The sequence below is a fragment of the Osmia bicornis genome, chromosome 10, assembly GCF_907164935.1.
Source record: "Osmia bicornis bicornis chromosome 10, iOsmBic2.1, whole genome shotgun sequence".
In the NCBI taxonomy this organism is placed as follows: Eukaryota; Metazoa; Arthropoda; class Insecta; order Hymenoptera; family Megachilidae; genus Osmia; species Osmia bicornis.
The window spans coordinates 3,906,194-3,923,380 of NC_060225.1; the positions used below are offsets into that span (position 1 = coordinate 3,906,194).

At 36.7% G+C, this 17,187-nt stretch overlaps 1 protein-coding gene across 3 annotated transcripts in view; it reads right to left on the reverse strand.

Moving 5' to 3' along the window:
• Window positions 1-17,187, reverse strand: part of LOC114877907 (unconventional myosin-XV) — a 62,005-nt gene that overhangs the window by 22,494 nt on the left and 22,324 nt on the right. For 2 of the 3 annotated variants that reach the window (XM_029191039.2, XM_029191037.2), the window contains 12 exons: window positions 16,511-17,182; window positions 16,012-16,283; window positions 15,774-15,950; window positions 15,169-15,622; window positions 14,120-14,910; window positions 13,251-13,355; window positions 12,201-12,673; window positions 11,696-11,974; window positions 11,411-11,622; window positions 10,873-11,068; window positions 9,682-10,678; window positions 8,848-9,090 (listed from right to left, as the gene is read on the reverse strand). In XM_029191039.2, the coding sequence (XP_029046872.1) occupies window positions 8,848-9,090; window positions 9,682-10,678; window positions 10,873-11,068; window positions 11,411-11,622; window positions 11,696-11,974; window positions 12,201-12,673; window positions 13,251-13,355; window positions 14,120-14,910; window positions 15,169-15,622; window positions 15,774-15,950; window positions 16,012-16,283; window positions 16,511-17,182 (4,871 nt within the window). The remainder of the gene's footprint in view (window positions 1-8,847; window positions 9,091-9,681; window positions 10,679-10,872; window positions 11,069-11,410; window positions 11,623-11,695; window positions 11,975-12,200; window positions 12,674-13,250; window positions 13,356-14,119; window positions 14,911-15,168; window positions 15,623-15,773; window positions 15,951-16,011; window positions 16,284-16,510; window positions 17,183-17,187) is intronic. The other variant, XM_029191038.2, reaches the window with a different exon arrangement.

Below are 17,187 nucleotides of genomic sequence, written 5' to 3' on the forward strand. Positions count from 1 at the left end.
AAATGAGATTAGAGAAATGCATTGAAAGTAAGAAATCTTGATAATAAATTGCAGGATAGTTCTAATCACAACAAAATTTCTCTTTCTCTTTCGTCTAACGATCTTCCAGATGTGAAATGTACTTTCTGTTATTTCAATGATGCTGTTTTTTCTAATAGAAAATAAGAAAGAATTTAAACAATTTTGCAGAAATATAAGCCACAATTGTTACTATTTTCTACCGGAAGGATCCTTCTAAGATCTCAAGACAAGTTCCCACGTTTCTATACATACACATACGACCCTACGACCTCCATCTTTCTCTTCTATTCGATGAAATCATTGATGATTTAGCAACGATTGCGATGAGACAGAGCTACGTAACCATTGTGCCGTCTTGTAGATAATATATAGCAAATTGACGTGTGCAATCGCTATTTCAAGCCTTTTCTATTAAAATCAAGGCTCTGACGACACTTCAAATGTAATTGCATATAAATTGATTTTTCTATTTGCGAAACACTATTATCGTTGCCTATTTTAGAAGAATTTTCCAACCAACATATCCTTAATTAATTGCAAATGATTCGAATAAAAGAATGATTTGTTATTTGTAAATATTCATCCATCTTTGCTACTATAAATTAAATATTTTTCTAATGTTTAATAAATATTTAGTATTTCAAGGCTAAAGTGTTACACAAGGAGCAGTTGAGCTGATGAATCACCTCGAAATTTTAATAAACATCGAGCCATAGGAAATATTAATTTCCTCTCTTTAATTCTGGGAAGCACTTTTGCGGATCGGATGCACACCGTTGCATGCTCGGCAGCCTCTTCGAGTTCTATTCCTCGGAAGCTGAAGCCACGTAACGTTCAGGCGCACGGATACTTAGGCTTCTTTCGAGCGATTCAGGGTTCAAGCAACTCGTGTTTACCGGAGGCAACACCTTCTTTCTTGCGTACGCGATGTACCAGCATGGAGGCCGGAAACCGTTTGAATTGCTAATGGCCCTGGCAACGATCTTTATCTCCCTCCGACACTCGGTGTCTGGCCTAAATTCTATCCCCGGCGTCCTTCCCGGTTTCGAACGCGTCCTGAAGCTCCTTCAGGTGTCCCTGATGAATCAGCTTAGGTCTCGTGTTCAGAGGGTTAATTTTAATTGCACTATAGCGCTATAGTGGCTTCCGGAGGGAAAATGAAAATGTAGGGAAAGGGGCTTTATGTACAGGATGTTTCATGAATTTGGGTTAAGTTATCTGATTGAAGAATATTTTTTAGGATCTTAGGTGGTTGGAAATTAAAAAATATTCTAATGGTGAGATCTTCTATTTTTTCCCTCCTGTCATTTTTTTTTTTTTTAATTGAGGAATCAGCGGCTGTGTTTCCGAATGGCCCCACCAAAATTGAGAACTCAGGTTCGGTATATAACCTAAATTGACTACAAGAAACCGATTACAGTTGGTTTCAGAGCTGAATGTCTTACCGTTTTCGAGATATCGTGGTAAGGTTAGGTTAGATTAGGTTAGGTTCTCTGTATGCGCAGTATCGAATAGCGCATACGTAGTCCCAAAATTGTATAAAAATTTCTTATCACGATATCTCAACAACGGTAAGACATCCGTCTCTGAAACCAATTTTAATCGGTTTCTGGTAGTTAATTTAGATTATATACCGAACCTGAGTTCTCAATTTTGGTGGGGCCATTCGAAAACTTATCCGAATTAACAAAAGTGAATTGCAAAGTTGGAAAAAGAAAAAGGAAACATGTTCGAGTTTCATTTTCATAGAACTCCTTGGATAAGGGAATTGTGAAACGGAGGACGTTTGAAAAGGAAAATGTGTCTCCGAATCGCGAAATCAGGGGAGAGTTTTCTGAGAGTCGACCGGACTTTCCGGTCACGACGGACTCCTTTTAGAGCGTACGATCGCGATCGTTCAGGGAAAAGATTTCGCTCGCTTCGATCGCCTTCTTTTTTCGCCGCGATGTCGAAAAAACGACGCGGTAGAAAAACGCGACTCGTTAGAAAATCATGAACAGGAAGAATAGTAAGCGAGAAAGCGTTGAAAACGTTTCACGATGATTCGCACGGAAATGGGACCGAGTTTCCTTCAAATGGAACCCTCTAAAGTTGCTACTTCATCGAACTTAATAAAAACTATCGACATCTGTTACTATCGAACTGTACACTTTCATAATTCATCTTCTATTGAAAATTGATTATTCATATTCAAGATTTTGTAATTTTATTTTGAATAGGACACTTTTTATGCTGAACATTCGATGTCAAATGACCGATTTTGAAATATAGAAAGTCTAACATGATTTCATGACAGAAAAGTGTCACAAAATGGCACTTATGGCACATCAATTTAAAGCTTGAAATTCAATAAAAATAACTATACCTTTAGTCCAATTGAAAATTAAATATTTATTAATAAACGATACCAATTTTATTAAAGTTTAAGCTTTAAATTGATATATCATAAGTGTATTTTTGCAATACTTTTATGTGACCATTTGATATTCAACAGTTTAATACTAAAAATAAAAATAGTTGACTGGGAAATTAAATTACTCAAAATATCTAAACTTTCAATTATTAATATATGCAAGAAGTCAGTTGAATTCGAGGAAACATTCAAGGAAGAATTATGAACAAAAGAGTAAACTTTCTTCTTCCACGAGAAACGATTGATTTGACCCCGACTGGGTTCGATCGAGCCTCTCCTGGTCGTGTAATTACACCGGCGGTATGACAGATAATTTTTTATGGCATGGAGAAACCTATAAACGGAGAGATCGAATTTCTTATACCATGTATACGCTCCTCTCACGACGTACCGATACACCTGTGCCACAGGTAGCCACCAAGCGTTTACAATCGCGAAGGACTCCGCTTATTACCCAATCATGAGAACCAAAGTCATCCGGCAAAGATGAATTAACATTTCCCTGGTGTCAACAGATATAATTTCATAATTTACGACTAGATAATTTCATAACTCGTTCATTTTTATGGAAGGAAATTATTTAATTGCGAGAGAAACGGTAGGCAGAGAATACAGTGAAAGTATCTTAGACATTTGCTCGTCGTCGGCGGAAAAGGCATTGGAAAGGTGTCAAACCGGTAACATAAATCGTTGTTTGCCTCTTTTGTCACAACACCAACTGACGACATTGTGCACGAGCCACGACGTTACGTACAATAGACGCATTGACCGGAAGCAGTCGGCGTCTGCAGATTTTACAAGTTGGAATCTCATTTTCTCATCCAAAGAAAGATTATTTATTTTGTTCGCTTGGCAAATTTGCACAGCTTGAGGGTACACTGCAAAATTACTCATTTTCAAATTGCAATTTGCACCTCGTAGAGTAGACAAGTGCGGTCAAGCCGGACTCAAAGCACGCTCCTTGATTCAATAAAGCATCGCGGTCCAACAAATAAACATTTTTATTAACAATAATATACCTTGAATGAATTCCTCAAATATCGATTCATTATAAAAAAATAGGTTTAATTATATTATTAAACATAAATTTAATTTAATTAATAGAAGTATGTGACCCTTATTCAAAATCTGACAGACACACAAAAGTCGTGACACAAGCACACTCAATGGAGCGTGCTGAAAAATCATCTAACGAATCTGATGAATTTAATTCTTGATTAGCGGAGCCTGGAGCCTTCCATTTCTATGTCAAAATAAATATATTAAATAAAATTTTGTTTTACTGTTGCTCTTCTTTATGATTGAATGCTTCTTGGAGTAAATTTCAATTTTTCAACCAACTTTAGACAGTTACGGGCTCCAGAAATTTTAATTCCGTCCTGATTGGCATATACTTTTTTTCTGTTGGGAAAATTAACAAAAATATCGCGAATTTAGTTAGCCTTATCTTCCTGCTGAATTGCAGAATTCTCCTAAGAATACTTAATGTATCCGGAGTCATTCATCACCGGAAGAAAGTTTTCGACCCATTTCGAGGTGAATAACTGGAATTCGATGTTTTATAGAAACGTCTTTGCGCAACACCTGTCAAACATCGACGATGACTTTGTAATTGATGATCGCGTATCATTCGCGATTCACGTGCAATCAATTTGTAATATTAACATTAGAAATCGCACGATATTATATTTTCCCAACATTGCAATTTGTTTCTTTGAACATATGTTAAATGAATCTCGTTATATCGCCGCAGACGGAGCTGTAGAAGATAAAAAGTTTTCAATTGGAAGGGAGAAGAGAAATAAAAGTGACACTAGTATGCTTGAAAATTCATGCGAAGACCAAATCGTTCATGCGGCAATATATGGAGAGTCGACTGTATAATTTCCTTTTGAAATAACACATTTTGATCTCCAGTTGTATTTCGAATTTCAAAAAGTATAGTGTTCTGGGAGGTTGCAGTTTATTGTACACGGTCAATTGAAGAACTAGGGTTCGTAGGCATTACTTTTCTTCTAAAATATTCAATGTATTATAACATATTCTGGATCTGCTCCTTTAAAGCAGACCTGGAACGGCGTTTGAATTTATATTTGAATTTTGGATCGTTAATATCATTTTTATTTATTTCGTTCGCTTGGCAAATTTTCACAGCCTGAGGGTACACTGCAAAATTACCATTTTTCAAATTGCAATTTGCACTTCATAGAGTAGAAAAATAGCGATATATATTAACAGCCATGAAACTGTTAATAATTAAAATTTCAGTAATTTATTTATTTTCAACGCGTTAACAATAATGAGCTTGAAAATTCTAACGACCACGATACTATATAATGTAACGAGGCAAACGTCGGGCAACGCCTAGTGTAAATTGCGTTTCCAGTGAGTGGTCATATATGCTGGCCAATGCCTCCTGTTCTTTCTCTTGAGAACGTGTATCGACCGTCTCTATCATCAGCGTCCAACAAGATTTTCGATCGGTCCTGATAAACAGATCGATAACGATCTTTGTTCTCTAAATATAGAGTTTCGAGGAAGAATGTAATCTCTGTTAGCATAAATCTTCGCATTCCTCGTGTGATCCTCCTTCAAATACGAGCAACTCTCTTATGAAAATGAAAGTGATTCGAATCACGTAAAAATGGAAAGTACAAATTCGAAAAAGGAGAAATCAACATGGTACTATGTGTACGTGTGGATGTGGTTTATTTCAGAGAAATCTTGTGGCTTGCTACGCCACTGATCGTTCAATGTAAAACGATATCGTTGATCGATCGATCGATCCCACGTTCGCAATCGAATTCAATGCAGAGGTTCAAGTGTCGCACGAATATCGTGCCACTGGTGTTAACGTTCAATGCCAGACCATTTTTCTCAAGGATGAAAAAGGATACATATATGTTTCGTTTTCGCATCGATTAATTTATCAAGAATTAAACATACTTTTCGGTTGAATTTTACTTTGGGTCGTATCACGTTATTGATTTTTTAAAAATATTTTTTTAAATATTCGGTGATAATAGATAAAAAATATCAGTTTTAATTCTAGAAATAATTGCCGTCATATTGACTTCTATCTATTGTCTAATTGGTCCGCATAGAAAAATTGAAGGGTAATTTGAAACAGTAGGACCATTTCTTGTCGAGATAATGGCACCGAATGAAGAATGGATCGGGGTCGAAGGGGATTTCGAAATAACGGTGAAACGAAGCGTCAAAATACGGCTGTTTGTACATTGAACGACGAACGTTCGAATCTTTTATGATAATTAATCGGGATTCCATTCATGCCGCCTGACAAGATTACATGCTATTGTTGCGTATACTCTTGTTCCGCGATTGCCAGTCTTCTTATCGCGGATTGTTCTTTTATGACGATGATAACTTTTGTTTTATGAATGATGCCAAGCATTTCGTAATAGAAAATGATTGATCTTGAATTAATAAAGGAGAGAAAAATGCTGTTTGTTCGATGTGGTCGAACGAGTTTATTAAAATTAAAAAACTATTGGAATGAAGGTTTCAAATTGAATTAATTTTCTGCCAGAAAATTGCTTAATTTCCATTGCATAAAGAATAAAAAATTCCAAGGAATAAGATAAAATTAAATTGCAATAGTAGAAATTGCCAACCTAATATTTTCATCCACATTTTCCATTTTCTCTGATCATTTTCCAATATGTATGTAATTTGTATGTTAAAATAAATTGATGATCCAGCTTCGAAAACCAGTTTACACTGTCGGGGATGAATAAGAGACAGCTTAGAAAGTGGTGTTTCAAATAATGCGGATAAGAGATAGCATAAATGACTCGTTCTAAATTTAAATACCAAATGGTACGAATGTTAAAAACCTTTTAAGATGCATACGAATCTCATTGACCCTCTGTATGTGATACTTTTTCACCTGTATCTCTTTTGGTCGTTGACTTTTAACACACTTGATTTGGTAGAATTGAATATAGAATCATGATTGCTCAATTTACTCTCATCGTTTCACATCGTTGGGCCTTTCAGTCATTAGAATCCTGTTACATTTGAATTATTCATAAGTGCAGAAGCCCGACATTTCTCTAATTATTTTATAACAAAAGCACTGATTATCAGTGATAACAAACAAAGATCTAGACCATGTTATCAAGATTTCATGACAGAAAAGCATCGCAAAATACTACTTTAATTTAACACCAAGAATATCCATTCAATATTCTATGAAAAGAATTTAATTTCATCCCATTAATCATCTACGTACTTGCTACATTAAATCATTTCAATGAAAAGAAAAAGAAATCTCAATGAAGCAGCGATAACTAGACGTAGATGAAGAACAAGTACCAAGGAATGCAAATGATCCACGACAAGGAAATAAGGAAATGATGGAAGACCTTTCTGTTTCATTGAGAAACAAATTAATCGAGTCAGTGCAACATTTCACTGAATACCGAACCGAACGAAACTCATCCTAACGGAGCTATCAAGCAGATTATCTTTTTTAACGTTCGTACGACACGCGTGGACGATTCCCTCGGGACGTCGTTACCCGGGATCATCGTTCCTCGAGGAAATCGTAGGTTCGCTTTCCGCTACCCACGCATTATCGTGCTGGAATGCGACGTTCTGTCGTTGCTGGTTCTACGCACACGCCCCGGGCTTTGCTTTTCCTCGTCGTTTTATTTCTCTTCGGTTGCGCTTATTACAGCCGCGTACCGATTTCCACACGTGCGATCGCGTTACTTCATCGCGGCTATGTGTACGCGATTAATTGCGCAAAAAAGTAGTTGCCGACCTTCGTGGATCCTGCTGATTCCACAGCGTTCTTGCGGGGATTAGAGAGATTCGATCTCTCAGAGAAATGGAAAAAGAGGAATCTATCGATGCTGGAGAAATCGTGGAAATTGTTTATGAATGAGACGGCTAATTAGGTCGTTGCGAAAATTTTTCTATCATTTTCTAACGTATTCCTTTTCGATTGAATATTTATTTTTGAAAATTTATGGTAAAATTATTTTATTATTCTTGTGCCATTAATTGGTAACATAATAGAAGTGGGAAAATGTTCTCTCAATATAAAGTGCAAATACATCCTTACTTTTTTTTAAATTAATAAAATTTCAAAAATACTTGGACAACAAAAGCTTTTTCTGCAGATTTTACACTGAAAATGCATGGGGTGCAATCACTGTAAACAGAGGGAAGCTTAAAATAATTTCGAGTAGTCAACTGATTTGACAGAAAACAATATTATTATATGAAAATAAAAATCTTGGCTTGATAATATTTACAACCTTTATAATTTTATGTCTTTTTTATATTTAAGAGATTCTATCAATAGGTGCTATAAAATTGCTAATTGTTTAATTGTTCTCCAACTTTGAAAGCGCTTTTGTGATTTTTAACCGGACATAAAATTATAAACGTTACTAATGCGAGGAAGAACTAGGAAAGTTAAAACGCGCGTTTGGTTAATTATAAAAGATTCACGAGCTAATCAGTCAGCGGTTCTTTATAGAGAAATCAACGATCGTGGAAACGGATGTTGGAACATCCACAGACTCGTCGGAATGTTGCAAAAAGAAAAAAAAACGATGAAAAAAGAATGGCGTTTCGTGTATTAATATCTGCCGAGTGTGCTGTAAAATTTCCAACATGATCAAGTAAACCGTAATTATGTTTTCTAGCGCGAAATTATTTACAAGCATGCGTGTAACCACGTTTCACGTTGTTCGGAAACGCGAATCGACACAGCTAACGGTTACGCCGGGAGATTATCGAAGAAAACGACACAGAAAAGTCGGTCAATCACGTCTTACCACAGAAATTTCAGGCATCTTTGATTCTTTTTACGTATATTTTGTGCAACCTGTATCCTGTTCTCTTCGCGAAGAATGCAAGTGAACGTTAATGAGAGCAAACGTTGCATATATTCCGGAAATCAATGAAATTGTTATGATATCGTTGGAAATGTTATAAAATGTGGTAACTGGGTCATTAGTGACCACGGTGCATTTTTTAAAATTAGTAAGGGTATGCGGGTATTCGAAATTACTAGCTCGGGTGGGCTAGGGTAGGTTCGGAAAAATTCGGGTGGGTTCGGACGGGTTTGGAAAAATTCGGGCTCGGGAAAGTTCAGACAGACCCGAATCCACTCGAGCCCGTCCCAATTTTTTGCGATCCGACCTGATTTCTCGGGTACCCGTAATCGCGGGTACCCGCGTTCCCCTAAGAATTCTATACTAAACTTTCTAAATAAAAGAGTTCTATTCAACTTTGTATTCAAATCTCTTGCTCACTATAATTTTGCAAATTTAATATTGTACCCTACTATAATTATGCAAAGTTTCAACGCAATTGGTGCTCACCCTATAAGAAATTTTCAAAAATTAAATTGCTAGATTATATAAATCACTCACCAATCTGATGTAAGTGTTGATCATCTCGGTTAACTGAGGCGCCCGATTAGTGTGTAATGGTAGCCTGACACCAGATGCAATTTGCATGACACATACACCAGCCCTGGGTGAACTCACGGAGACGATGTCCTCGAGAGGCAGAGTCTCCAGGATAACAAGGTCACCGTTTGGAGTGCGTTTTATCAATCGCAGACCATGATGAGATACCGCCACATGTTGAGTTTCCGGATGTTGAGGTCCAATCTGAAAAAAAATGATTGAAAAATAAATTAATAACAGAATAAAACTGACAGATCGAAGATTAATAGATATATTCAGTTAGTAGTTGTAATGATAGTAATGATTAGATAAAAACAATTACACGTGGTATAATAATTGCATTATTACTGCTCCCGAGGATAACAGTGTTTAGTACCTCATAGTCAGACTAGCTATGAAACTTTTGTATTCTTAATCATTTATTACTCGTGACTTTCTATTCAAGAATTCCATGTGTGATTAGCCATGTATGAATTCACACACGATAGTTATTGCAATCTATGTAGAAAAATGCAAAACAAATCGTATACCATGTTTAATTTGATTTAATAGGTTCAGTACTATTTATAGTAGAAATAGTTATATTTAATATGGGAAAATATATTGGTGTAATTTTGGGTATTTTTAATTTCTATCTATTCTGTCCAAATATTAATTTAAATTTAAATTCAAAATTAATTTTGCAACTAAAACTCTAAGGTTCTAAAATTTTGTGGACTTGGCCCATCTTAAAATAAGGTCCTAGTTACACTAATATCTAAAATTTACTAAACTATTAACTAGCAGTTTACTTACCGATACAGGGAATATCCTAGCAAAATACAAAGGCCACTGTTTCGCCATGTCAACAACGTTCTTCTTAATAGTAATCTTATGCTGAGTACTCTGTAGATTATCCAAAGTCACCCCATAGTTATCCAACATCTTCAGCATATTCTGCCTATCCTCTTTAGTGATCCTAATACTGGACGTGGCCAGGACATCATAAGCCACTTGACAAAACACTAAATGCAGTGCCAAAGGACTGTTCAACGTCTCATTCGGTGCAAACACTTCCTTTTTCACCCTCAACGTCCACGTAACTCTGTTATACGTGAAATGAGCAGTGGATGTTTGAGGATACAATTTAGTATTCACGACTTCCTGAACCTTTTCTATCTCCGGCTTCTCAGCCGGTGGCATCACAGGTCTCAGAAACTCTGGCCATTCTTCGATCTCAATCCTCTCCATTTTATCGGTACGATGGGTCGATGCTATGCTGGATCTTCTATCCACTTCACGATCCAACTTTTTGAAACTTTGTCGAGCAGCCACGAAGGATTCTCTCGTATTTGGCATCACGCCAAAGTCTCTCGACGATGGCATGCCAAAACTGTCACGTGACTTGGGTGACACGTCTCTGGTCATTCCGAATGGGTCTCTCTTGGAATTCGAGTTCTCGAATATGTCCCTCGCGTATTTGGGATCGAAGATGTCGGAATTCAAGTCGCGACGTGAATCGAAATCTGAGCTTCTGTCGCGAGCTGAACTCGCTAAATCGGTGCTGTCTTTCCCGTAAAAGTCTTTGGACTTCTGATCCTGCGAACGAGATTTCTCGAAATCGTTCCTGTACTCGTGATTCTCTCTCAGATGTTGCTGAGACGCGAATATATCTCGGCTTTGACTGAACATGTCGCGTTGGTTTTTCGCAAAATGGTCGAAGGCTTCCGAGTCCGGGGATGCTCTGAAGGAATCTCGAGCTTTTGGCTCCACTGGGGCTGGTGGTGACCTTGGTTGAGCTACTCCAGATTGACTGAAATTTTACGGGAATATTGGTTGCAATTAATTTCACCTAATTTAGAGAAATCGACATTTTATATTGCATAAGGATTATACCATTATTGATTAATGCATTGTGGGATTAAATTGATTTGTAATTAATGCATTGGGTAAATTCTGAATTCTATGGGGCAAAATGCAAATAATGGGTTACAATGGAAAGAATACCTATTGCTGTACATGCTGCCACCTCTGGGACTAGGAGGTTGCGGAGGTGTAATCGGAAGCGGAGGTGGCACAGGTCTTTCCATCCTTTCAATTTGAGTTCTGACTACTTGCGCTTGAGTCATCATGTCTGTTGTTCCTTTTGAAGTCACGCTTTGAGTGTCGTCGGCTGTGGAAGCATAATCGTCCCATCGTCCTCCTTTGATAAATACAATTGACAAATTGTATTTAGCATACAGAGTGTCGTAGAAAAAGAGGCTTTAATTTTGAATTAAGAGATTCGTGGATCTCTTAGAGTCAACATGACTAAAGCCATGGTATTTTGATGATTCAATTGTTTAAACGCTTGAATGATGAGTTATAGAAAATTCATACTATTTTCTGGTTAGATTATTTCTATAACATGATACTATAAATAAAATTTCAATGCAGTAAGATTTGCTAACTAGCACTGATTATTTATCTAATTTTTTTTTAACAAAGCTCCTTATTTTTTTTTTTTTATCTATAGCTAATGCCATAGTGTGTATAAGAAAGTTACCTAATTGCTGTTCAAGTAGAAGCTTCCTATTATCCTCCAAACGCTTCACTTTCCCATCCTCACGAGGAAGAGCAGGTTTCTCATTCGTCTTCGTGGATCTAACACTATGATTCGCTGTCACCTTCTCCAATCTTTGACGCATTTCTGAACTGAGCTTCAATTTTCCTATGCTACCTGGTGATGGTCTTTGTGCACCTACTTCTAACCCAGACCTAGTAAACAAATATATTAAAAATAAACATTCTTAAGAAGAATTCTTTAGAATGTCTTCTAAATATATCATACTTGGATTTTTTCTTCTTCTTCTCCCCTTCTTCTTTATATCCATTCTCATGTTTGTTGAGAATAGGTGCATGACTCGTTATCTTGTCTTCCATTCCAACAATATTTTCAATTTCAAATTCTTCCCATTCTACAGCACCCTCTGTGCTGGGTTCTCCGTCACCTTGGTTGTATTCTTGATACTGAGGAGTGATTTTACGTTGCTGATGTTGTTGGCGCATTTTGAATTCAATGAAACTGTCTTGGCTCTGATTTTCATTTGAATCGCTCGGTGGTGGCCATCTAAAACGATGGTTAAAAAAATAAATTATCACAAAATGGTAATAGGAATAATTAAACGCTTTCTAATTAAAATTATAAGTATTACTTTATTAAAAAATAATGTTATGCAATGGAAATATTCCCAATTCAATACTGATGGCGAATATATAATTTTTTATTTATTTAACCTGAATTATTATAAAAAATCTGTTTATAGAGGGTTTAAACCACGATTAAAATTGCTTACCTCCATTTGCCAATTCGAACCGTCTTGGCTCTTCCATAAGGATCCAAAAATGGCCTCGATTCCGAAGGATCATGCGATTCCAAAGGGGGTGGCATGGGCGGAGGGGGTGGCACACCCTTATTATTACTCGAATTCGATAAATTACTATCCACACTGCTTTTACGATTTTTCAATTCACTCAACACGTTTGTAAAATTACTTTGTACATTATTCTTGTTCGAATTCGTCCTCTTAGGCTCCATCGCACCGGATGACTTTTTGTCACCTGCCTTTCTTTCAACGATCACTTTCTTCACCGCGTATTCAACGCTAGTTTTCCGCACCATTTCGGAATTTTTCCTCGGTGGACTCTGAGAACGATGAATTTGAGCTTTAACAGTCACTTCCTGACGTTGATTGTTGAGCAATGACTGTGGGGCTGATTGCTTCTCTGTCGACCAAAGTTCGCCATCTTCTGGTTCTCTGAACGACACCTAATCATTTTGAATTTTATTACAAAATATGATAATTAATTTTTCAGGGAAGTTTAGTGCGATTTATAAATTACAATATTTTACAACGTGACAAATAACGTGCTTTGAATGATTTTATTCGTGCCACTGTGTACAGTGCTGTGAAAATATTGCAGAGACCATTGGTACAATATTTTTTAAACAAATTTTAAAATATGTGAAAATTTACAAATTTACAAATGGGTTGAAAAAAATCTCTGAATAATCCATATCTGAAACCTCCTCCAATATCCTACTTTTTACATAAAATTGCATACTACCCCTCGTAATCTATATGTCATTAATCACTCCAACGATCATTAAACATAATGACAGTATTGCAAACACTATTTCAAACCGACATTTTCCCACACCACTGTACAAATCGGCTTTCCAACTGAATTTCCCATAACCAGTTAATATCATCGACATATGTTACAACATAACCGAGCAAACAAAAACAAAATAATCAAATGTATCGTTGAAACTGTTACGTTATCAATATACATGTTTCATTTTTTTTCTTTTTTTTTTTTTGTTAGATGAAATCATTAGATACCTTAGAGTAGCGTCCAATAGAATCATTAGGCCCCATTTGGGCACCGTTTTGGGGGGCTGGGGGAACAAGATTCATACTGGAGGGGCCTGCGGACAACACCGTGCCCTGGAAACACACACCCATGCCGCGATTGCGGCTCTAAAAGCCCACAGGATTGTTTATCCGGAAAAGGAACACAAATCACGAGGCGGATCGTGATCACTTTAAAAGCCGTACGTGCGGTGTATTGCGAAACAACGATCGTGTTAGTATTTACCAGTTATGTGATCGTGAAAGTGACGCGTGTGGAACGATCGCTATTCCTTTCGTTTTGATGACATTTAACATGCGATTTTCGTCGTTTACACACACGTATTACAACATCTTACAGTGAGTATTATTATTGTGCGACAAGGTGATGCTGCGTTCGAAGGAAATTAACAATTTTCCATCGAGGCTCGATTTGTGTCTATGGTTGTTTCTGTGGTGTGTTGCGTTTGATTTTCTTTAATAATTATTTTCTGGATATTATAATAGGGTTTCAAATTAAGAGAAAATTAAAAAAATTAAAAATGGATAGCTGAAAAATGTTGAAGAAATTATTCTTCTAATATATAAATATATCTTTGTATTCTGATATATATTTTGTAATGGGTCACATTTGACCCAAGCTCCGCTGTTCAAGAGTTAATGCAAATAAGGGTAGAAAAAAATGAGTAATTGTAAATATGAGTAAATTAAGAATTGAATTACTAAATATTTTAGATATATAATAATATAAAAGTTTTCAGCAAAATTTCTTTGAACCCAGAAAATAATGAAAAATTATATCATTGTGTTCTATAAAATAAACATTCGCGTTTAATTATTTATCACTGCTAATTTCTCACCGGTTGTTGGGACGAATTCTGAGGGCTCTGCACGAGCAGTTGCTGAAGAGCCTGATTCTGCGCTAACAATTGCTGTTGAATCTGTATATTCTGCGCCATGGCACTCTGCAGAAAGGCTCTCTGCAAGTTCTGCTGATAGGCCATCATGTCGTTGTTTGGATTAGGAGGTGAATTAGGATACTGAGGAAGACTGAGTCCCTGCATGCTGTAAATTGGAATTGGCATGAATCCGGGATTCATATTCATACTGGTGCTCTGTGCAGGGGGGACTTGTTGAGGTGAACTAAACATTGGCATCATCATAGGTGGTGACATCATTCCCGGTGTAATGGCACCGAAATTAAAATTCGCGTTCTGATTTGGTATATCCATGTTTCCTCCACCTTTGATCTTCTTTGATAATTCTTCAGCAGTAATCATTTCATTTTTGCTATTATTCATCATTTTTTGAATAAAGTCATTCACTGTTTGGGGAACTTCTTCGTGATCTCCTTCTAGAGCTTCGAGGATTATGGCATCGCTCTGAGATCTATCTTCTTTTGTACCTTTGATACTGGCTGCCAAACTTCTGGCATCAGATAGCTCGTCTAAATTTCCATCGAGAACTGGCATGAATAATTCGTCCAGGAACTGATCCACGTCCGAAGCTTGACTAGGTACCCTGACACGTCTGACGTGGGATGCCAGGGAAGGAGCTTCGCTTGTGTCAGACATGGCTGAAGATTTCACACCGTACTCGCTTTTCTCGATGTAGGCACGACTCGATTGACTGCCTGGCAATGCTCGTTTACCTTTGTTTAAAAATACAATCATTATATTTAATCATTGCTCCGAAATGTTTTGTAAACTAGGACTCTTAATAGAGTCCTTCAGATAGGGGCTTACTATTATTTTTACAGTATTAGATTAAAAATTAAATGATTTAGAATAAAATAATTGTTATTATCAGGAAGAGTGAAAAATTTAATAACATGTGGTGTCATTTTTTTCTGAGGTCCAGATATATAAATCACAGTTTTATTTTTATTTATTTTCTTATTAATACTTACCAGGATATTGTGATTTGATAAATCTAGTCTGAGACCTGATATAGCTGCTCTTATCATCCTCGGATCTTCCAGTCTGACTGACCGATTGAATATCCGGATACTCAAAATCAATAGTCAGATCTTCTTCTTCGATATTCGGTTCCGTTGTCCTAGTTATCCTACTATATTTTCTTTCTTGCGAGATTTCATTCCTCGTCATGTATTCCACATTGCTCACTGCAGACGTTTCACCTATTCTTTCCAAACTATGGTAACGTTCGTTTAATTTCGACGATGATAACCCGAGATTCGCTAGTTTCACTGGTGGAGCTACTACTTCCGGTTGGAGTAAGTTGTCCAGACTACGGCTACGTTGTTTCTCTTTTTCGAAGTATCTGTCGTTTAGAGCAGATTTCCGGGAGAGGCCGGTGTCTGTCGTTGTTTCTAGGATTCCTTCGTGTGATTGTTTCCTCATCTGTGAAATAATTATATTAGGACTTCTCTTCTCGAAGAAGTTGCTATTTTGGATAGCACTGTTATTACATTAATAATGTAAGGTAGCGTACAAAAATCTTGAAATTTGAAAATTAACTGCTTCTATCCTAAATAATTAATTTCTAATTTACCGATGGCTTAGCTACAGGCGGTTGCGGGGGAGGAACAGCCGGCCTCCTAGGCGACTGAATTTCCGCTTCCACCGGTTTGTCTATAACCTTAGGCACCGTCTTCCGTTCCAAAGGTTGGAAGGTTTTCAAAACAGGCGGCTCTATTTCCTGCTCCAACTCTCGAATAATCTGTGCATGCTGAAATATTGTCACGTTAATAATAATAAAATTCATTTACCATGAATACACATCCACTCACTTCTCTCTTTTTAATTGGTGGGTAACTGTTCTTTCGTTGTTCCAAGAACATGTGCTTGGCAGCTGGGAATGCTGGAGCCAGCTCCATTTCTGAAATTAAATCCAGCACGTAGTCGAATCCATTGGTTTCTGTTACAATGGCATCCGGACCGTCCAGTTGATTCCATAAGGTAATGGTCCAACCAGAATTATCCACCCCATGGTTGTGGACAGCAAGGTTTGCTAATTCCTCGCACGTTGTCCATGAATCCACAGCACAGGTGACTATCTCACCTGAAAATTGTTTTATTCAAATTTTCACCTCATCATTTTTCCATATTTTTAATTTTAAATTACACTTGGTATAACAAAATTAAAGAATCAGAAAATAAATCATTTTTAGGCTTTAGAGGAATTATTTGTCATTTTAAAATATAGGTATCTAAAAATTTCAACTTGGAAAATTTATAAAAATTTATTTTTAAAAATCTATTTGTTAATTTGGGTGCAGGGTTACTTACCATCGTAGAATCCTACACTGAGAGCCATATTAACACGATTCCTGTTCGCTCTCCATTCCAACACACACGGAGGATAATTTCTAGGTACATGATGAACAATTTGCTGATTATTGCTCATTATTCTAAATATCGTTCTTTCTCCTTGCAAAAGTTTCCTTTGACAGTAAGCTTTATACCCATCATACGCATGATCAGACACGTATTTCAAGAAATACTTGAAAAGGGTTGAAGATGGTTGAAAGGCTGACAGACAATTTGATAGCAACAACCATCCTCTTTCTTTATTAGCATCATTTTCATTCTTCCATGTTTGATTAGCCAATTGGCACAGAATTTCATCTCTCAATTTTTCATTCACGATTCCTTTGTTCACAATATAGTCTCCTAATGCTTGCTCCCTTTTGCCACTTAAATTGTTTTCATTCATGAAACGAAGGATCATTTTGAAGATCATCAATGAATCAGTGTAATCTTGATCTCTGGCTTTGGCTAGGAACGGGGTCTTTATTGGCTCTCGTTTCATACCAAAGATGTGACTCTTAAAGTAGATATTAGTGAATTTTGAGAATTGATGCTGATCAATGTCGTTTGGTAAACTGTAATTGAGATGCATGGGTATCACTTGACCCACCACTTTTAACAGATTTCTTTCTGTATGAGTGGGTTGCCAATCTGTA